Source organism: Bombina bombina, chromosome 11, assembly GCF_027579735.1.
Source record: "Bombina bombina isolate aBomBom1 chromosome 11, aBomBom1.pri, whole genome shotgun sequence".
Taxonomy (NCBI): domain Eukaryota; kingdom Metazoa; phylum Chordata; class Amphibia; order Anura; family Bombinatoridae; genus Bombina; species Bombina bombina.
Window position 1 is genome coordinate 197,590,115 of NC_069509.1, and position 23,937 is coordinate 197,614,051.

General features: G+C 41.8%; 1 protein-coding gene across 1 annotated transcript in view; it reads left to right on the forward strand.

Moving 5' to 3' along the window:
• BUD31 (BUD31 homolog) overlaps window positions 1-23,505 on the forward strand; it is a 60,158-nt gene extending 36,653 nt beyond the window's left edge. The window contains exons 4-5 of the mRNA XM_053694623.1: window positions 4,444-4,610; window positions 23,301-23,505. Of these exons, the coding sequence (XP_053550598.1) occupies window positions 4,444-4,610; window positions 23,301-23,351 (218 nt within the window). The 3' untranslated portion in view covers window positions 23,352-23,505. The remainder of the gene's footprint in view (window positions 1-4,443; window positions 4,611-23,300) is intronic.
• Window positions 23,506-23,937: the final 432 nt, after the last annotated feature.

The following is a 23,937-nucleotide window of genomic DNA, read 5'->3' on the forward strand; positions in this document are numbered from 1 at the left end:
ATCAGAGAAAGCGTGATTGCTCTGTTTTAAACACTGAGGAGCAAGAGGACGCTGATGATATCTTTTCTGACATACCCTCACACCTATCTGAAGGGGCCAGGAGGGAGGTTTTGTCTGAGGGAGAAATTTCAGATTCAGGGAAAATTTCTCAACAAGCAGAACCTGATATTGTAACTTTTAAATTTAAATTTCAACATCTCCACGCACTACTTAAGGAGGTATTATCTACTCTGGATGATTGTGACAATTTGGTCATTCCAGAGAAATTAGGTGGACAAGTTCCTAGAGGTTCCGGTGCCCCCCGATGTTTTTCCTATACCCAAGCGGGTGGCGGACATAGTAAATAAGGAGTGGGAAAGGCCCGGCATACCCTTTGTCCTCCCCCTATATTTAAGAAATTAGTTTCCTATAGTCGACCCCAGAAAGGACTTATAGCATACAGTCCCCAAGGTCGAGGGGGCGGTTTCTACTCTAAACAAACGCACTTCTATTCCTATAGAAGATAGTTGTGCTTTCAAGATCCTATGGATTAAAGGTTAGAGGGTTTGCTTAAAAAGATGTTTGTTCAGCAAGGTTACCTTCTACAACCAATTTCATGCATTGTTCCTGTCACTACAGCTGCGTGTTTCTGGTTCGAAGAACTAGAAAAGTCGCTTAATAAAGAATCTTCGTACGAGGAGGTTTTGGACAGAGTTCAAGCTCTTAAATTGGCTAACTCTTTTTTATTTTAGATGCCGCTTTGCAATTAGCTAGATTAGCGGCGAATAATTCAGGGTTTGCTATCGTGGCGCGCAGCCCTGACTTGAAAGAGATTATTTCAGACATCACTGGGGGAAAGGGCCACGCCCTCCCACAGGATAGGTCTTTTAAGGCTAAAAATAAGCCAAATTTTCGTCCCTTTCGCAGAAACGGACCAGCCTCAAATTCTACACCCTCTAAGCAAGAGGGTAATACTTCTCAAACCAAGCCAGCCTGGAGGCCGATGCAAGGCTGGAACAAGGGTAAGCAGGCCAAGTCACCTGCCACTGCTACCAAAACAGCATGAAGTGTTGGCCCCCGATCTGGGAAGGATCTGGTGGGGGGCAGACTTTCTCTCTTTGCTCAGGTTGGGGCAAGAGATGTTCAGGATCCTTGGGCGCTAGAAATAGTTTCTCAAGGTTATCTCCTGGAATTCAGGGAACTACTCCCAAGGGGAAGGTTCCACGGGTCTCAATTATCTTCGAACAGGCATTCTTACACTGTGTAGAAGACCTGTTAAGCATGGGAGTGATTCATCCTGTTCCATTAGGAGAACAAGGGATGGGTTTTTACTCCAACCTGTTCATAATTCCCAAATAAGAGGGAACATTCAGACCTATTTTAGATCTCAAGATTCTAAACAAGTTTCTAAGGGTTTCATCATTCAAAATGGAAACCATTCGAACGATCCTTTCTACCATCCAGGAAGGTCAATTCATGACCACGGTGGACTTAAGGATGCGTACCTACGTATTCCTATCCACAAGGAACATTTTCGGTTCCTAAGGTTCGCCTTTCTGGACAAGCATTACCTGTGGCACTTCCATTCGGATTAGCCACTGCTCCAAGGATTTTCACAAGGGTACTAGGGTCCCTTCTAGCGGTGCTAAGACCAAGGGGCATTGCAGTAGTACCTTACTTGGACGACATCCTGATTCAGGTGTCGTCTCTGTCAAAAGCAAGGGCTCATACGGACATTGTCCTAGCCTTTCTCAGATCTCACAGGTGGAAAGTGAACATAGAAAAAAGTTCTCTGTCCCCGTCAACAAGAGTTCCCTTCTTGGGAACAATAATAGTTTCCTTAGAAATGAAGGTTTTTCTGACAGAGGCCAGAAAATCAAAACTTCTAAGCTCTTGTCAGGTACTTCATTCTGTTCTTATTCCTTCCATAGCGCAGTCCATGGAAGTAATAGGGTTGATGGTTGCGGCAATGGACATAGTTCCTTTTGCACGAATTCATCTAAGACCATTGCACCTGGGCATGCTCAGACAGTGGAATGGGGATTATACAGTCTTGTCTCCGACGATACAAGTAGATCAAATAACCAGAGATTCAATCCGTTGGTGGCTGACCCTGGACAACCTGTCACAGGGAATGAGCTTCCGCAGACCAGAATAGGTCATTGTCACGACCGACGCCAGTCTGGTGGGCTGGGGCGCGGTCTGGGAACCCCTGAAAACTCAGGGTCTATGGTTTCGGGAAGACTCTCTTCTCCCGATAAACATAATGGAACTGAGAGCGATATTCAATGCTCTCAAGGCTTGGCCTAGACTAGCAAAGGCCAAATTCATAAGGTTTCAATCAGTCATCATGACGACTGTTACATATATCAACCATCAGGGGGTAACAAGGAGTTCCCTGGCGATGGAGGAGCATCCGGGGGAGTGGGAACTCCATCTGGAAATCTTTGCCCAAATAACTCAATTATGGGGCATTCCATACTTGGTTCTGATGGCCTCTCGTCAGAACTTCATGGTCCCTTGTTACGGGTCCAAATCCAGGGATCCCAAGGCGACTCTATTGGATACAATAGTAGCACCTTGGATCTTCAACCTAGCTTATGTATTCCCACCGTTTCCTCTCATTCCCAGGCTGGTAGCCAGGATCAATCTGGAGAGGGCTTCGGTGACCTTGATAGTTCCTGTGTGGCCACGCAGGACTTGGTATGCAGACCTGGTGAATATGTCATCGGTTCCACCATGGAAGCTACCTTTGAGACAGGACCTTCTTGTTCAGGGTCCATTCGAACATCCAAATCTGGGTTCCCTCCAGCTGACGGCTTGGAGATTGAACGCTTGATTCTATCGAAGCGTGGGTTTTCAGATTTTGTGATAGATACTCTGGTTCAGGCCAGAAAACCGGTAACTAGAAAGATTTACCATAAAATATGGAAAAGATATATCTGTTGGTGTGAATCCAAAGGATTCCCATGGAATAAGATAAAAATTCCTAAGATTCTCTCCTTTCTACAAGAAGGTTTGGAGAAATGATTATCTGCAAGTTCTCTAAAGGGACAGATCTCTGCTTTATCTGTCTTACTACACAAAAGACTGGCAGCTGTGCCAGATGTTCAAGCATTTGTTCAGGCTCTGGTTAGGATCAAGCCTGTTTACAGACCTTTGACTCCTCCCTGGAGTCTAAATCTAGTTCTTTCAGTTCTTCAAGGGGTCCCGTTTGAACCTTTACATTCCATAGATATTAAGTTACTATCTTGGAAAGTTTTGTTTTTGGTTGCAATTTCTTCTGCTAGAAGAGTTTCAGAGTTATCTGCTCTGCAGTGTTCTCCGCCCTATCTGGTGTTCCATGCAGATAAGGTGGTTTTGCATACTAAGCCTGGTTTTCTTCCTAAGGTTGTTTCTAACAAAAATATTAACCAGGAGATAGTTGTACTTTATGTCCGAATCCAGTTTCAAAGAAGGAACGTTTGTTACACAATTTGGACGTAGTCCGTGCTCTAAAATTCTATTTAGAGACTACAAAATATTTCAGACAAACATCTTCCTTGTTTGTTGTTTATTCTGGTAAAAGGAGAGGTCAAAAAGCGACTTCTACCTCTCTTTCCTTTTGGCTTAAAAGCATCATCCGATTGGCTTATGAGACTGCCGGACGGCAGCCTCCTGAAAGAATCACAGCTCACTCCACTAGGGCTGTGGCTTCCACATGGGCCTTCAAGAATGAGGCTTCTGTTGACCAGATATGTAAGGCAGCGACTTGGTCTTCACTGCACACTTTTGCCAAATTTTACAAATTTGATACTTTTGCTTCTTCGGAGGCTATTTTTGGGAGAAAGGTTTTGCAAGCTGTGGTGCCTTCCGTTTAGGTAACCTGATTTGCTCCCTCCCTTCATCCGTGTCCTAAAGCTTTGGTATTGGTTCCCACAAGTAAGGATGACGCCGTGGACCGGACACACCAATGTTGGAGAAAACAGAATTTATGCTTACCTGATAAATTACTTTCTCCAACATTGGTGTGTCCGGTCCACGGCCCGCCCTGGTTTTTTAATCAGGTCTGATGAATTATTTTCTCTAACTACAGTCACCACGGTACCATATGGTTTCTCCTATATATATTTCCTCCTGTCCGTCGGTCGAATGACTGGGGTGGGCGGAGCCTAGGAGGGACTATATGGCCAGCTTTGCTGGGACTCTTTGCCATTTCCTGTTGGGGAAGAGATATCCCACAAGTAAGGATGACGCCGTGGACCGGACACACCGTTGGAGAAAGTAATTTATCAGGTAAGCATAAATTCTGTTTTTAGCTTCTAACAAAGAATACCAAGAGAATAAAGGAAATTTGATAATAAAAATTGGAAAGTTGTTTAAAATGACATACCCTATCTGAATCGTGAAAGTTTAATTTTGAGTAGACTGTCCCTTTATGGAGGATGTCAGTATATGGCTGGTAACTTTACTGTTCCTTACTAGAGCTGTACGATTACTGCATTCGGGAGGGGTACGCTGACAAGAACCTTATAGCCAAGTGGAAGAAGCAGGGCTATGAGAACCTGTGCTGCCTGCGCTGTATACAGACCAGAGACACCAACTTTGGCACTAACTGCATTTGCCGGGTGCCTAAGAGTAAGCTGGAAGTGGTGAGTGTTATGTGACATCCCTGTCTGTCTCTGTATATGCCTCAGATTTTCTTCTACTGTACTTTGTCTCTTTTAAATGACTATTACAGTAGATTTGCATAGCTTCAAATTAGATTTTCTTTTTTAAGACACGATGAGTCCACGGATCATCTTAATTACTAATGGCATATTCACCTCCTGGTCAGCAGGAGGAGGCAAAGAGCACCACAGCAGAGCTGTTAAATAGCTCCTCCCTTCCCTCCCACTGCAGTCATTCTCTTTGCCTACGTTAGTGATAGGAAGAGGTAAGGTGAAGTGTTAGTATAGATTCTTCTATCAATTATTATTTTTAAAGTAGTGCAAGATTGTGCCGCTTTGTTATGGGGTGTAACCATAGTCCATATCAGTCTCTTCAGTAGAGCTTTGGTGGCTTTAGAGCAATGGGAACTTGTGGGACATAATTCTCACTGCGCCTCCCATGTGTTTTGCTGCCCTGTATGCCTTAGTCTGAGGAAAAGTATTACTCAGCATGCCTTGTTTTCCACAGGTCAATGGGAGGGAGAGGACCTCTTAAACCTGGGATCTGCCTTGCTGTCAGGCAGAAGATGAGGTAAGTGCTAACTTTTTTATCTGGGGATAGATGGGAATCTCAGATAAAAGTTTGGGCACTGTATTATTTTATTCAAAGCCTCATCATTCAGGAATAAATACTCTTATTGTATTAGGGGACACTATGACAGTTTTGGGCTTTATTATTCTATTAAGCCTCATTAAAGTTGATAGATTCTCCTATTGTGTTAGGAGATATTACGTAAACTTAGACGCAGGCACTGGGGCTGGATGCGCCATGACCCTCATCTCCCTGGCGGTTTTATAACATAATTTTAACCGACCGGGAGATTATATGTTGATCGCTGCTGCATGAGCATAAGAGCAGGCTCAGTAGGGTTTTTTTTGTATCTTAATAATAACGAACTACGCAATTATTTATAAAACTGGTAATGGCGACAGAGGGTTATTGTTACGCCTACGATGGGCGGTACTTATGTGGCGCCATTTTAGTTGTGCAGCTGTTCCTCTTTTTCTGGTTCTACGGAGAGGACGGAGGCGGTTTAGTTTAAGATTGTGGCGCTTAGAGCAGCGCTTCTGTTGCAGCAGAATTCGGTGCGGATGGGCTGACAGGCGCCTCAGCTGCGTTAAGCTGAGGTATAGAGGGGGTTTGCTGAGGCAGCAATCTTTACAATGATTCCTTGTGTACCGATCCATCCCTTTTTCTGCTTAACTCAGAATAAGAAGTCATTCTTTTAAACTAAACCTTATGTAATGCAGCGCTACTGTTATATACTACACACATATATAAACCTTATGTAATGCAGCGCTACTGTTATATACTACACACATATATAAACCTTATGTAATGCAGCGCTACTGTTATATACTACACACATATATAAACCTTATGTAATGCAGCGCTACTGTTATATACTACACACATATATAAACCTTATGTAATGCAGCGCTACTGTTATATACTATACACATATATAAACCTTATGTAATGCAGCGCTACTGTTATATACTATACACATATATAAACCTTATGTAATGCAGCGCTACTGCTATATACTACACACATATATAAACCTTATGTAATGCAGCGCTACTGTTATATACTATACACATATATAAACCTTATGTAATGCAGCGCTACTGTTATATACTACACACATATATAAACCTTATGTAATGCAGCGCTACTGTTATATACTACACACATATATAAACCTTATGTAATGCAGCGCTACTGTTATATACTACACACATATATAAACCTTATGTAATGCAGCGCTACTGTTATATACTATACACATATATAAACCTTATGTAATGCAGCGCTACTGTTATATACTACACACATATATAAACCTTATGTAATGCAGCGCTACTGTTATATACTACACATATACATAATGTCCCACAAGTTCCCATTGCTCTAAAGCCACCAAAGCTCTACTGAAGAGACTGATATGGACTATGGTTACACCCCATAACAAAGCGGATGGGCTGACAGGCACCTCAGATGCGTTAAGCTGAGGTATAGAGAAGGTTTGCTGAGGCAGCAATCTTTACAACGATTCCTTGTGTACCGATCCATCCCTTTTTCTGCTTAACTCAGAATAAGAAGTCATTCTTTTAAACTAAACTTAAAGAGACAGTAGAGTCTGTTATGTGACCTATTAAGTCATCTCTGTCCACCCAGATAAGAAAGTTACTCTTTAACATTTAAAGAGATAGTAACGGTCTTTATGTGCTCACTTTTATTATAAAGTTAAGATTGTTATTGGATTAATCATTTTGTCTCTGTGCCCTATGTTCTGAAAGAACTGCCACTTAAAGGATTTACCCTTTCAAATTTAAAGAGACAGTAACGGTGTTTATATGTTAATTTTATTAAAAACCTTTTCATTGATTAATCCTGTTTTATCTGTTCCCTATCTTGTGAGAGATTTATTTCAAGAGGAATAAAATATTTTCTCGCAAATGTATATATTTTTTTTATAGCCCACACATGCAGTGCCCTGCGCTTCTTCACAAACTTCATCTGGAGTTATTATCCAGTCATCCCTTTCATAGGATCTTTTAAGCGATATCTGTTGTATTGTCTGTTTTTTCCCATGCTGTAGGGAAATCGATTGAGGAAATTATGCTAATATAGTAGTATATTTTGCAAATGTATACATTAAATTTTCTAACACACATGCAGTGCCCTGCAGTTCCTCGCAATTTCCTTCTGGAATTGCTGCACAAGATATCACTTCTTTAATGTCATGGCGATATCTGTGAACAAAGAAGTAACGTTTTCTGATAAATTCTACAATGTTTGCATGCTAATGTTAGCTTACCTCTGAACACAGAAATAAAAGATACTTTTAAAATTTAAAGGGACAGTAACGTTTATGTGCTAATTTTGTTAAAGAATCCAGCTGTTTATTAGGCTTGGATTTCAAGGTGGTTCTACCAATCCACTTCTATTTCTCACTTATTGAGAAGTCTCTAAGATAAAGATAGACTTGTTCTAAACCAACTCTTCTAGGCGCATACTGCTTAAGAGCCTAGTGACAATGGGCAAATATACAACCAATTCTCCTAAGATGTTCCAAAAAGATTTATAGCCCACATGGAGTTGCCCTGTGTTTAATACATTGTTGGATTAAAATGTGCATGAGGTTTTATTCACTCAGAATAGTGTGATTGACTCAGTTGTGGTTATTTTCAATGTTTCTTCCCTGTAACTAAGGAGGAAGATATTTCAGTAACACTGGACAAGGAATTTGCAGTCTCGGATGAGGTAAATACCTTTATCTGATCAAGAGCTCCTTGAGGTTTTTGCTACTCTGGGTGCCTCCGACACCAGTAGGTTATTCTAATATTATCATGGACCCTTAATGGTGGAAGTATTCCTGTACCAGATAGGGCTATAGGGTTTTTCCCCCCTTTTTTCTCCTACTCTTAGAAGGAAGGAGATAACCAAGGGAATGGGAATCTCCACGTTGGTCTAGAGTCTTTTAACATAAAGAATAGTAGTTCCTTCAAGACTCTATGCAGATGAAAGACCCTATGATTAATAGTTAGAGGGTCTACATTTTCCAGTGCGGCGACATACTCTATAGGGACAGACACCCCTCTCACAGGAATAGGAGACGGGCCTTAGGAGACGGGCCTTTAATGAGTAGACTCCCTTAATGTAGTATAGTGAAAAGGAAATGTGATGTCGTTTCTTTCGAGATTTCCAGGAAAAATCTTTAATTCCTCCTACCAAGCATGGTGACCCTATCAGACTTAGAATAGGGGAATCAGTTTAAGAAGCTTGCTGCTGACACAACATGAGGGGCGTGCATCCGACCCGTATGGGGGCACATTCTCCTTCTTAAGCAAGTTTGGTTTTGTGATCATTATCTGTTCGTGGTTCCCAAAAAAGAGGGAACCTTCAGACCATTTTTAGACCTCAAGAGTCTAAGCAAATTTCTTAGGGTTCCGTCATTCAAGATGGAAACTATTTGTACCATGGATCCAGGAGGGTTAATTTATAACAGTGGATTTCCAGGACGCATATCTACATGTTCCTATCCATAGGGATCATCACAAGTTCATAAGGTTTGCCTTTCTAGACAAACACTTCTAGTTCGTGGCTCTTCCTTTCGGTCTGGCCACGGCTTCCAGAATCTTCATGAAGGTTCTGGGGTCTCCACTGGCGGTACTAAGGCCATGGGGCATTGGGGTGGCAACCTTTCTGGATGATATTCTAGTCCAGGCGCCATCTTTTCAACAAGATCCCATACCGACAGTTAAATACCATGTTGTTAAGCATGCTCAGGCAATGGATTGGAGATTATGCAGACTTGTCTCGTCGAATAACCCTGGTGCAGGAGACGAGGGACTCGCTTAAACGGCGGTTGTTCTGAATCATCCTTCCCAAGGAACCTGCTTTTGCAGACCGTCTTGGGTGATTGTGACAACAGACGCTAGCCTTCTAGGGTGGGGAGCTGTCTGGGGTTCCCGAAAGGCTCAGGGAGTTTGGACTCGGTCAGAGTCTGTTCTTCCTGTAAACATCCTGGAACTGAGAGCGATCTTCAAAGCTCTTCTGGACTGGCCTCAGTTAGCCTCTGGTCCAGTTTATCCGCTTCCGGTCGGGCATCATTAGCGATGACCGAGGTAGCCAAGATAATTCAGTGGGCAGAGGCCTATTCTTGATATCTGTCGGAGATCCACATCCCAGGGGTGGACATCTGGGAGGCGGACTTTCTGAGCAGGCAGACCTTTCATCTGGGGAAGTGGGAACTTCATCCGGAAGTGCTCTCCAGCCTGATTCTCAAATGGGGTCAGCTAGAGTTAGATCTCATGGCGTCTCAACAGAATTCCAAGCTCCCGACATACGGGTCGAGGTCCAGGGACTCCCAGGCGGAACTGATAGATGCCCTGGCGGTTCCTTAGTCCTTTTTAGTCTAGCATACCTTTTTTCCTCCGTTTGCGCTTCTTCCTCGGGTCATTGCTTGAATCAAACAGGACAGGGTGTCGGTGATTCTCTTTGCTCCGGCTTGGCCTCGCAGGATTTGGTATGTAGATTCGGTGGACATGTCATCCCTGCCACCTTGGAGACTTCCTTCACCCAAATCTAGTTTTTCTGAAGCTGACTGCTTGGAGATTGAACGATTATTTTTGTCCAAGCGGGTTTTTTTTGACTTGGTCATAGAGACCATGATTCAGGCTTGTAAGCCTGTAACTAGAAAGATTTACCATAAGATATGGCGTAAATATTTTTCTTGGTGTGAATCCAAGGGCTACTCCTGGAGTAGAGTTTGGATTCCTAGAATTTTGTCTTTCTCCAAGAGGGCTTGGAGAAGGGTTTATCGACGAGTTCCCTAAAGGGTCAAATCTCTGCTTTATCTATTTTGTTACACAAACATCTGGCGGATGTTCCAGATGTACAATCCTTTTGTCAGGCCTTGGTCAGGATCAGACCTGTGTTCATACCAGTTACTCCTCCATGAAGTCTTAATTTAGTTCTTAAGGTTCTTCAAGGGGCTCTGTTTGAGATTATGCATTCCTTAGATATTTGGAAAGTTTTGTTCTCTTGTTGAGATTTCTTCCGTTCGGAGAGTGTCAGAGCTCTCGGCATTACAGTTCGAGTCTCCTTACCTTATTTTCTATTCAGATGAGGTAGTTTTACGTATTTAAATTAGGATTTCTTCCTAAAGTAGTTTCTGATCGGAATATTAATCGGGAGATTGTTGTTCCTTCTTTGTGTCCTAATCCTCCTCCTCAGAAAGAACGACTTTTGCACAATTTAGACGTGGTCCGTGCTTTAAAGTTTTTACATACAGGCGACTAAGGACTTTCGTCAGTCTTCTTCTTTGTGATTTTCTCAGGAAAACGTAAGGGACAGAAAGCTACGGCTACTTTCTTTTTGGCTGAAGAGTATCATACGTTTTTGTTTATAAGACTGCTGGACAGCAGCCTCCCGAGAGGGTTTGGTTTCGGCTCATTCCACGAGGGCTGTTGCTTCCTCATGGGCATTCAAAAATGAAGCTTTTGTGGAACAGATTTGCAAGGCTGCAACTTGGTCCTCTCCACACTTTTTCATAGTTTTACAAATTTGATTCTTTTGCTTCGACTGATGCCGCTTTTGGGAGAAAGGTTCTTCAAGCAGTGGTGCCTTCCGTTTAGGTTCCCTATCTTGTCCCTCCCGTATCATCTGTGTACTCTAGCTTGGGTATTGAATCCCATTAGTACTTAAGATGATCCGTGGACTCATCGTGTCTTAAAAAAGAAAATGTATGCTTACCTGATAAATTTGTTTCTTTTTTGACACGATGAGTCTACGGCCCGCCCTGTTTCTTTAGACAGGTTGTGGGTTATGTACACTTCAGACACCTCTGCACCTTTGCTTTTCCTTTCTTTTCCTAACTTCGGTCGAATGACTGGAGTGGTAGGGAAGGGAGGAGCTATTTATACAGCTCTGCTGTGGTGCTCTTTGCCTCCTCCTGCTGACCAGGAGGTGAATATTCCATTAGTAATTAAGATGATCGGTGGACTCATCATGTCAAAAAATAAACTTTTATCAGGTAAGCATAAAAAATTTTTCTGACAAATTTTAATTTGTCTATTTCCTCTTGTATCATGTGACAGCCGTCAGCCAATCACAAATGTATATACTGTGAATTCTTGCACATGCTCAGTAGGAGCTGGTAAATCAAAAAGTGTAAATATAAAAAGAATGCACATTTTTGTTAATGGCAGTAAATTGGAAAGTTGTTTAAAATGAATTGCTAGCCTCCCAGTAGTGCATTGCTGCTTCTGAACCTACCTAGGTATGCTTTTCAACAAACAAAAGAGAACAAATTAATTTGATAATAAAATAGGTTAATTGAAAAGTATTTTACATTTTCTGCTCTGTCTAAATTTAGGTTGTTGTTTTTTGTTTTTGTTTTTTTTTGTCCCTGTTAGATCAATCTTTTACAATTTTGTGTTCTTCTCAATAGTAGTGTGTGAGTGACATGCAGGTTTTGGTATAATGTCTTGTGTACGTATCATTAGCCTGCCCTATGTACGCAGATGATACAGGATTACCTGTATGCAGGGTGGTTTGATGTAAACTGCCAGCGGGAAGACTAGATGTAAACTGCCAGCGGGAAGACTAGATGTAAACTGCCAGCGGGAAGACTAGATGTAAACTGCCAGCGGGAAGACTAGATGTAAATCTACATAAAGGTTTCCGTTTGAGAATAATAACTTTTCAGATTATTTTTTCAGGTGTATCAGAAAATACTGATTTAGTTAAATACCATAAGAAATACATAGTTCATTGAAATTATTGGGAATGGAACTATCTCCAGTTTAATAGGTTCAGATTTTATCAACTTTTCATCTGTACTTCATTGAAAGGAGAAAAACCATTACCTTAATAAGAATTTAAATCGCTTTATTTACCTAAAACATTATTTAAAATGATACTGTTTGCCCCTCCCTCCTCACACGTAGGTCCTTGTGCAGATCTATTCCATCCCAAACAATCTTCTATTTAGTGAGCTGTTTGTAACTTAGTATGGGTTAATTCTGTGTACATAAATTTGCATGGGAGTAATTGCATTAAAGGGACAGTAAAGTCAAAATTGAATAGATAAAACATGCAATGTTGAGTAACTTTCCAATTTACTCCTTATCTAAATTTGCTTCTCTTTGTAATTGTTATTGAACAGCCTGCACATATAAGCTCAGGAGCAATGCACTACTGTGAGCTAGCTGCTTCTCACTGTCTCACACAATGTGTTCAGCTAGCTCCCAGTAGAGTATTGCTCTCCAACAAAAGATAACAAAACAACAATATGAGGGAAACACTTCTAAGACTCAATATAAGCTACACCTAAACATTACAACCTTCCTCAAGATGTAAATAATAAGGTGAGCACTAAATTAATAGCAAATTGAATGTGTGATGATGTATAAAAAATGTATATGATACCTAATATATAAGGTGAGCACTAAATGAGATAAAATGTAATATAATAAAATAGTATAAAATGTAATAATATAATAAAATAGTATAAAATGTAATAATATAATAAAATAGTATAAAATGTAGTAATTTATGATAACTGTTATACTATATAAAGGATTAAAAGAGATCTAAAGCTCTGTTAAAAAAGGAAATTTATGCTTACCCTATTTATTTCTTTTACGATATGACGAGTCCACGGATTTCATCCTTACTTATGGGAATATCGCCTCCTGGAGGAGGCAAAGAGCTCCACAGCAGAGTTGCATATATATAGCTCCTCCCTTCCCTCCCACTCCAGTCCTTCGACCGAAATTAGGAAGAGAAAGAAAAAGCCAAGGAGCAGAGGTGACTGAAGTTTAACAAAAATGAAGACCAGTCTTAGAAAATGACAGGGTGGGCTGTGGACTTGTCATATCGTAAAAGAAATAAATTTATCAGGTAAGTATAAATTTCCTTTTCTTTTACAAGATATGACAAGTCCACGGATTTCATCCTTACTTATGGGATACAATACCAAAGCTATAGGACACGGATGAAAGGGAGGGACAAGACAGGAACCTAAACGGAAGGCACCACTGCTTGAAGAACCTTTCTCCCAAAAACAGCCTCAGACGAGGCAAAAGTATCAAATTTGTAAAATTTGGAAAAAGTGTGAAGAGATGACCAAGTTGCAGCCTTGCAAATCTGTTCAACAGAAGCATAATTTTTAAATGCCCATCAGGAAGCCACATCCCTAGTAGAATGAGCCGTAATTCGTTCTGGAGGCTGCTGTCCAGCAGTCACAAATATCAGACGGATGATACTCTTCAGCCACAAAGAAAGAGAGGTAGCCGTAGCTTTATGACCCCTACGTTTCCCAGCAAAAACAACAAATAATGAAGATGTTTGACGAAAATCCTTAGTCACCTGCAAGTAGAACTTCAAGGCACGGACTACGTCCAAATTATGTAATATACGCTCCTTCTTAGAAGAAGGGTTAGGACACAAGGAAGGAACAACAATTTCCTGATTTAATATTCGTTAGAAACAACCTTAGGAAGAAAACCAGGTTTGGTACGTAACACCACCTTATCAGCATGGAAAATAAGATAGGGAGAATCACATTGTAAAGCCGAAAGCTCAGAAACTCTGCAAGCAGAAGAAATAGAACTTTCCAAGATAATAACTTAATATCTATGGAATGCATAGGTTCAAACGGAACCCCTTGAAGAACATTAAGAACTAAATTCAAACTCCAAGGAGGAGCAATTGGTCTAAACACAGGCTGGATTCTAGTCAGGGCCTGACAAAAAGATTGAACATCTGCCAGACGTTTGTGTAACAAAATAGACAAAGCAGAAATCTGTCCCTTTAAGGAACTTGCTGACAACCCTTTCGCCAATCCTTCTTGGAGAAAAGATAAGATCCTAGGAATCCTAACCGTACTCCATGAGTAGCCCTTGGTTTCGCACCAAGAAAGATATTTACGCCAAATCTTATGGTAAATTTTTCTAGTAACAGGCTTGCGTGCCTGAATCAAGGTATCAATGACCGCATCAGAGAACCCCCGCTTAGATAAAATCAAGTGTTCAGTCTCCAAGCAGACAGCTGCAGAGAAATTGGATTTGGATGATGGAAGGGTCCCTGAATGAGAAGGTCCTGCCTCAATGGAAGCTTCCACGGCGGCAGAGAGGGCATGTCCACCAGATCGGCATACCAAGTCCTGAGAGGCCACCCAGGAGCGTTTAGAATCACCAAAGCCCTCTCCTGTTTGATCCATGCAATCACCCGGGGAAGGAGAGCAAACGGTGGAAACATGTAAACTAGGTTGAACAACCAAAGCATCTATCAGTTTGGCCTGAGGATCCCAAAAAGAGTGAGCCTCCGCCCACCGAATTATCTTGGATACTTCTGTCATCGCTAAGGAACTCCTTGTTCCTCCCTGATGATTGATGTAATCTACAGTCGTGATGTTGTCCGACTGAAAACGGATGAATTTGGCCGAAGCCAACTGAGGCCAAGCCTGAAGCGCATTGGATATTGCTCTCAATTCCAGAATATTGATTGGAAGTAGAGACTCCGACCGAGTCCACACAACCTGAGCCGTCAGGGAATTCCAGACTGCACCCCATCCTAGTTGACTGGCGTCCATTGTCACTAACACCCATGAAGGTCTGCGGAAGCACGTCCCTTGGGACAGATGATCCAGCGACAACCACCAAAGAAGAGTCTCTTGTCTCTTGATCCAGATCTATCTGAGGAGACAAATTTGCATAATCTCTATTCCACTGTCTGAGCATGCTCAGTTGTAAAGACCTGAGATGAAAACAAGCAAACGGAATGATGTCCATTGCCGCCACCATCAATCCAATTACCTCCATGCACTGAGCCACGGATGGCCGAGTATTGGACTGAAGGGCTTGGCATGTATTCAGAATCTTTAACTTTCTGACTTCCGTCAAGAAGATTTTCATGGATATAGAGTCTTAGAGTTCCCAGGAAGGGAACCCTTGTCTGTGGAATTAGTGAACTCTTCTAGATTCACCTTCCACCCGTGAGTCCTTAGAAAGGACAGAACCATGTCGGTATGAGACTTTGTCAGTTGATAAGACGCCTGGATCAGAATATCGTCCAGATAAGGCGCCACTGCAATGCCCCGCGGCCTGAGAACCGCCAGCAGAGACCCTAGAACCTTTGTGAAGATCCTGGGTGCCGTGGCCAGCCCGAAAGGAAGAGCCACAAACTGAAAATGTTTGTCCAGGAAGGCAAACCTTAGGAACTGGTGATATTGGTGGATAGGAATATGAAGATATGCATCCTTTAAGTCCACAGTAGTCATATATTGGCCCTCCTGGATCAATGGAAGAATTGTCCAAATAGTCTCCATCTTGAAGGATGGAACTCTGAGAAACTTGTTTAGACTCTCGAGGTCTAAAATGGGTCGGAACGTTCCCTCTTTTTTGGGAACCACAAAAAGGTTTGAGTAAAACCCCTGCCCCTGTTCCAGTTTTGGGACGAGACAAATTACTCCCATAGTGGAGAGGTCATTTACATTTATCTGGTCTACAGACAATCGTGAAAGAAGAAACCTTCCCCTTAGGAAGGAATTTTTGAACTCCAACTGATACCCTTGAGACACTATTTCTAGTGTCCATGGATCCTGAACATCTCTCATCCAAGCTTGGACAAAGAGAGAAAGTTTGTCCCCTACTAGATCCGGACCCGGATCGGGGGCCACCCCTTCATGCTGTCTTGGTAGCAGCGGCAGGCTTCTTGGTTTGTTTACCCTTATTCCAACCCTGGTTGGGTTTCCAGGTGGCTTTGGCTGGAGAAGAATTCCCTTCCTGTTTAATGGAAGAGGGGACTCCCTTGAAAATTCGAAAGGAATGAAAATTACTCTGTCGTCCCCTTTGCTTAGATGTCTTATCTTGAGGGGGAGGAGGAGACTGTTTCCTCCTGCAATGTCAGAAATAATCTCCTTCAAGTCAGGCCCGAACAGGGTCCTCCCCTTGCAAGGAATAGTTAAAAACGAGTTAGCTGACACATCTGCAGATCAAAAAACGGGAAATCCTGAACTCTTAGCCACCAAACAGGTAATCTGCAAGGAAATATCAACAAACTTTATAACTGAAACAGCTAAGAGTTGTAATTGTTGAGTGCTGCTGTTCCATCCTAAGTCACAAAGGAGGAATGCACAGCAGTAGGGTCCTAATAAAAATGACCCTGACTGTTATAACTGAGACCATTTACTTATTGTGCAAAAGCAAATAACAATCGCGTGCAATAGTGCATCACCAGCTTCAGAAATGTACATGCCAATTTGGGTACCTACCAGTCTTAGGATTTAGGCAAGGCGCCAGAAAAAAGGGCACTCACAGAACAGAAAAAACTGTATTTCAATAAAGGGTTCAAAAGGAACTAAATCTTCCCATAGGAAGCGATACTGTTTCTTTAATGAAATACCTATGTATGTATTGGGTACTTGTAAAGTACGGCAAATCACCCGTAAGGGTCGCAAGGCGCTGCTCATGTTGTCGCCGCTTGTGTTATTCACATTACAAAGGGAGAATTAACAAACAAACAGTTGAAAAACAGTTGGAAACTGAACTCAGAAAAAAGAGTTACTTGTCCTTTAAATCTTAAAGTAACATATTATAGCGTGTTGTTATATCATGCTACCTCACAACGGATGAAGAAGCAAACAAGCAGCCATAAGACCCTTAATAAAAGGTATACTCTCTTTTTTTTTTTGCACTGTCACTTTAAATTGTAAAAGTACGACCTATTTCTGTCGTGCAGAAAAACAATCCACTTATAATCATAGTAATAAAGTAGCAACAAGGCGTTACTATGTACATCAAAGGCAACGTCTTTGCAAGCAACCGCTGAGCACTGCCTGTGTGTCAAAAATTAATTTGGACACAATCTTATAAAACATTTTTGGAATGGATTGCACAGGATTACCAGACTCCTAACAGCTATAGCTGAGGAAGGAGTAATTAGGTCAGAATGGAACATATGAAAACATGTGACTGTCACTTTAAATTTTAAACAGAAAAACACACACTTTTTTCTTTTATTCCATATCCTGCAGAAAAAAACAAATAGGGCAAAACTAGCGCAAACTGCTAGCTCTCAACACCCCTCGGTAGTATCCCCGTTTAGAGCAGCATGATCTAAGCCAAACGCACTCCTCACCGCAACAGGGGAAAAAGGCTACGATCCAACCTATATTGCCGGTCGCCATGTAAGCCTACATTAGGGAAACGTGTCTGTGCACACTAAGAAAATACCACCTATCTTCCGGTCAGTATGTTTTTTTAATGGAACTGTCGGGAGAGATACTGAACACGCTAAGTAAACGGCGTCCTAAAGACCGCCCCTCCTGGGTGGAGACGTAACGGACAACTCCCGGGCGGCAAGGACGACTTAGTGAACCGCTGGGAGAACATACATAAGTCCCATGTAAATACATGTCCATAGCTAAAGGAGCCCACACCACAGACATAGTCACAATAGGCACCTCTCAACATCATGCTAAAATGTAATGACCCGCCAGGAGAGAAAAAGGGTGTGTAAAGACAAAACGTCCCCAAGGACCGCCCTTCGTGGGCGTATACAGTACATTACACAGACATCTACCGGTCGCCATCTTAACCGCCGGGAGATGTAACCAAATGCCTCAATCGACAGTATAATTGCAAGTACCCTCTCCATTACCTAGGGAGAGAAGCGGTTAATAATACACAGTATCAACCGGTCGGCATTGCTCTCGTGTGTCTGTGCATGCAACCGCCGGGAAAAATTTACAAGAGGAACCCCAGGGGAATTAAAACACAGCTGCCTAGACTTGTCTCCCAGGAAGGAGAAAGCACATACCTGAATAAGGAGCCCTTCTCTCTAAGGGCCGTTATTCACAATGAGTGGCCAATGTCTTCTATGCCCAGGAAATAAAAATGGCACTTACCTCCAAATGCCGACAGCAAAGGCAGCTCCCAGGCGTGTGAAGTCCTACTGCTCACATGGACCTGAGGATAATAAGGAAAAACACTGAGTAAGATCTCTCAGATTTTTCCCCTAAAAGGGCAGCATACAATCTATGGGAGGTGCAGCGAGAATTATGTCCCACAAGTTCCCATTGCTTTGAAGCCACCAAATGCTTCTCTTTTTGCACTGAAGAGACTGATTTGGTCTAGGCTAAACCCCAGAACAAAGTAGCACACTATGGCACTACATTAAAAATAATAAACTCTTGATTGAAGAAAACTATAACTAACACCTCACTCTGCCTCTTCCTATCACTAACACAGGCAAAGAGAATGACTGGGGTGGGCGGGAAGGGGGGGAGCTATATATGCAGCTCTGCTGTGGAGCTCTTTGCCTCCTCCTGCTGACCAGGAGGCAATATTCCCATAACTAAGGATGAAATCCGTGGACTTGTCATATCTTGTAAAAGAAATGTAAACACTTTAATATGCAGGGGAGTAGATTCATATAAACATTAAAAACACTAAACCCTGCAAGGTATTAACTAACAACTAAAATGGCATTAAGTTAGATGCAATATGTCAGGAACAAATTGTTTTGGAACAATATGTGCAAACAATTAAAATAACAACATCATCTAAAAAAAACCCTATAAGATTAGAAGTGAAATTCTTGATAAGAGTACAATGCAAGTCTGTAATAATGTCTCTTAGAGCGGTGGTTAAGTAACCGTAAACAGTACCTTAATAGACTAGGAGCCCAGACAATCCTATTGGGAGGATAAGCAGTTATATCTTTCAACAACCGCTAATAAAAGAATAAGGCTTAAAAAGTGTTGATTCTGATGATTTTGCCGGTTAGGTGGAGAGTGTAGATCGTGTAATTCACTCCAGAGTGTGTCGTAGGAGGAAAGAGTGACAGCTGAGTCGGCTCACAATCCAAATCTTGTGATTGGTAGGTAACTATAAACAATAGTTTCAATAGACAGCGTCTGTAATTGAGTGCTGCAATTCCAACAGACGGCGTCAGTGTGTGTTTTGATATTCCAGAAAGACAGCGTCTAATTGGTAGTTTCCCACAGGCGTTGAAGCAATGCAGAGGCTTTAGTGCATTCCTACAGACAGCGTCTGTGTAAAACAATGGATTTCCTGACGGACAGTGTCTGTTCTAAGTTCAAGTATTACATCATTAGTATTCAAGTATTCAAGCATTACGTCATTAGATCAACAACAGCTTTCTAATTCCCTCAAACCTCTCCTCTTATCCTTCTCCTCCTTTTCATGCCCTGACCAATCTATCTGCCACTATAATTACACCCTTACATCTGTCCTTGACAATCTCGCCCCTCTTACCATAGCTCGGAAATCAAACACTCATCCTCAGCCCTGGCATACTCCTCTGACACTATACCTACGCAAATGTTCCCGTACTGCTGAGCGGCACTGCAGAAAATCTAGGAGTTCAGCTGATTTTCAACATTACAAATTTATCTTGAACTCCTACTACTCTGCCCTTGATTTCCATAAGCAACACTACTTCTCTACTCTTAATTTTTCTTCAAACCCAAAACTTTGTTCTCCACTTTCAATACTCTTCTCCGCCCTCCCCCACCTCCTAATACAACTTCTCTGTCAGCTCAAGACTTTGCCAACCACTTCAATAACAAAATCAACTCCATCAGAAATGAAATCAGTTCTCAACATAATTCCATTCTCTCACCCCCTCAATCAACCACAACCCACATAACCTTAAACTAACTTAGCTCATTCTCCCGTTACTGAGGAAGAAGTTTCGGCACTTATACTGCGCTCTCACCTCACTGCCTGTCCCCTTGACCCTATCCCCTCACAGCTACTCCCCTCCCTCTCTGCCACCCTTACCCCTATACTCACACACACTTTCAACCTCTCCTTCAGCACCGGTATATTTCCCTCATCGCTGAAACATGCACTGGTCACACCTATCCTCAAAAAACTTTCCCTTGATCCTACCTCCCCATCCAACTACTGCCCTATTTCCCTCCTCCCTCTTGCATCAAAGCTTCTCGAAAAACTAGCTTATGCATGCGTATCCCATTTCCTTACAATAAACTCCCTCCTTGACCCTTTGCAATCTGGATTTTGTCCACATCACTCCACAGAAACAGCAATTGTTAAGGTTACCAACAACCTACTTAATGCAAAATCAAAAGGCCACTTCTCTCTGCTTATTCTCCTTGATCTGTCCTCAGCCTTTGACACTGTTGACCACCCTCTCTTGCTCCAAACCCTCCAATCCTTCGGCATATGTGACACAGCCCTCTCGTGGCTCTCTTCCTACCTGTCAAACCGTACCTTTAGTGCGGCCTCCTCTGCCCCGTCACCACTTTGTCGGAGTATCGCAAGTCTCTGTCCTCGGTCCCCTTCTCTTCTAAATCTAAACGTCATCACTAGGTTCCCTAATAAAGTCCCACGGTTTAAAATATCATTTGTATGCCGATGACACCCAAATCTACTTCTCTGCACCAGACCTTTCTCCTTCCTTGCTAACCCGTGTCACTAACTGTCTTTCTCACATCTCCAACTGGATGTCCTCTCACTACCTCAAGCTAAATCTCTCCAAAACTGAGGTTCTTATTTTCCCCCTTCTTCTAAACTCTCCACCCCCAATCTCTCTAACTGTCGACAACGCCATCATTACCCCTACCCCGCATGCCCGATGTCTCTGGGTCACATTTGAGTCAGATCTTTCTTTCACTCCTCACATTCAGTCTTTGGCTAAAGCCTGCCGCTTCCAACTTAAAAACATCTCTAAAATTAGATACTTCCTTACCCAAGACACAACTAAGATTTTAATCCACTCTCTCATCCTCTCCTGCCTCGATTACTGCAACTCTGTTGTCTCTGGTCTCCCCACCTGCCGCCTAGCTCCTTTACAATCCATAATGAATGCCTCTGCCAGACTCATCTTCCTTACAAGTCGCTCTTCATCTGCTGCACCTCTCTGCCAATCTCTTCACTGGCTTCCTCTTGCCTCTAGGATCAAACACAAAATTATCACTCTGACATACAAAGCCCTCAACTGCACTGCTCCCCCCTATATCTCAAGACCTTGTCTCCAGATACTCTCCCTCCCGTCCCCTTCGCTCTGCTCACGACCTCCTACTCTCCTCCTCTCGTCACCTCATCACACTCCCGTTTACAGGACTTCTCCAGACTGGCTCCCATCTTGTGGAACTCTCTGCCTCGCTCCACAAGACTCTCTTCTAGTTTTAAAAGCTTCAAGTGCTCCCTAAAGCCTCTACTGTTCAGGGATGCATACAACCTATGATAACCTTTCTTCATACCAGTTTCCTCCATTGCTATCCCCTGAACTCCCTTAGCATGTAAGCTTAAGAGTCCAGCTGTTTGTTGATCACCTTCTCAAGAGCTGACTTCAACAGTGCAACTCTTGGCAGGGCCCTCTACCCATTTGATCCCTATAACTGTTTTGTTGTACTCCGCCTTTAATAGCGCTGCGGAATTTGTTGGCGATCTACAAATAACCAATAATAATAATAATAATAAAGTAAACTGCGAGATCCTGCCAATAACTAAATCAAGTGATTTGCGCCGAGGACTCCTAAATGCAGTGTTATTTAAAGTTCCAAACAAATGTCAAAGTAACAGTGAACTCTCTACCAGTTTCGGCCCAGGTGGCCTTTATCAAGATGTTCACTGAGGGTGAGACTAGCATTTAAATAGCCAAAAAGGAAATCTTATTGGTCCTTGTCAGAATAATTAACCTATTAACACATCTTTGATACAACTTTGAGTGACAGCCATAGTAGCCAATCAGAATAAAGAACCGCACAATGTTACAGTTTAGGAATGATACAAAGTAACATTGTGGTTAATTAATGTAGTTCCTTATAAGAAAGAATTAATATAAAACTGATACAATATAGTTTATAAAATACATATGACCACCACCAATATGAACTAATTCTCGCTATTTATTTAAAATATATATATATACACAAATAATCAAACATAGGTGAAAGACAGCTTCTACTGATAAATAAACTCTTATCAGTAGAAGCTGTCTTTCACCTATGTTTGATTCATATATATATGATATGATATATGATTTAGTGATTGGCAGGCTCTCGCAGTTAACTTGAACTTAGAACAGACACTGTCTGTCAGGAAATCCATTGTTTTACACAGACGCCGTCTGTAGGAAGTCACTACAGCCTCTGCTTTGCTTCAACACCTGTGGGAAACTACCAATTAGACGCCGTCTGTTGGAATTGCAGCACTGAATTACAGACGCTGTCTGTTGAAACTATCGTTTATAGATACCTACCAATCCCAAGATTTGGATTGTGAGCTGACTCGGCTCTCACTCTTTTTCCTCCTACGACACACTCTGGAGTGAATTACACAATCTAAGTTCTCCACCTAGCCTGCAAAATCATCAGAATCAACACTTTTTTAGCCTTGTTCTTTTATTAGCGGTTGTTGAAAGATATAACTGCTTATCCTCCCAATAGGAATGTCTGGGCTCCTAGTCTATTAAGGTACTGTTTACGGTTACTTAACCACCGCTCTAAGAGACATTATTACAGACTTGCATTGTACTCTTATCAAGAATTGCACTTCTAATCTTACAGATGTTCTAGATATTGTTATTTTAATTGTTTGCACATATTATTCCAAAACAATTTGTTCCTGACATATTGCATCTAACTTAATGCCATTTTTTAGTTATTAGTTAATACCTTGCAAGGTTTAGTGTTTTTAATGTTTAATATGCAGGGGAGTAGATTCATATAAAGTGTTTACATTTTTAACAGAGCTTTAGGTCTCTTTTAATCCTTTATATAGTATAACAGTTATCAAATTATTACATTTTATACTATTTTATTATATTATTACATATTATCTCATTTAGTGCTCACCTTATATATTAGGCATCATACATTTTTTATACATTATCACACATTCAATTTGCTATTAATTTAGTGCTCACCTTATTGTCTGTTTTTATTCTCCAACAAAAGATACCAAGAAAATGAAGCAAAATGTATATAACAAAAAAGCATATCCAATTTTAGGTTTCATTGCGTTTTATTCCTGTGTTCTGCATGTATAATCACACAGTCCCTACGGTCAGGTATTATATGCTGCTGTCACCTATATTCTGTGCACTAACTGTTTCTCTCTCAGGGGCGGATCATTGAATGCACGCACTGCGGTTGCCGAGGCTGCTCTGGTTAATTTGACGGCTTCCGATCTGCTGGATGTAAACTTGCTGTACAAACTCTTCTCCAATGGTTGAATATGTCTGATTCTTTCCTTGTGATCCGTCATTTTAACTCAGAATATTGTTTTTTATTTTATATTGTGTGAAATAAACTTGTTTTCCCAGTGACTGGTGTGGTCTTATTCTGCTGCTGTTGTGTCTATAGTGCATTACTATAGGTTCAGTTGTCACTTGTAGCGAGGCAAAATAGGCTCTGGGCCAGATCAAGCAGAGAACAGCTGCTTAATAGGTTGTATTAAAAAGTAAATGTGTGCTTACTTGATTTCTTTCTTTCCGGACAGGGAAGAGTCCACAACGTCATTCCAATTACTAGTGGTATATTTAACTCCTGGCCAGCAGGAGGAGGCAAAGAACACCCCAGCAAAGCTGTTAAGTGTAACTGCCTTACCCATAACCCCCAGTCATTCAGCCAAAGGAAATGGAAGAAACACAAGGGTGAAAAGGTGCCTGAGGGTTACAGGAAAAAACTGCCAAATTATGAGAAGAGGGCTGGGTCGTTAACTCTCCATGTGCGGAAAGCAAGAAATTTATCAGGTAAGC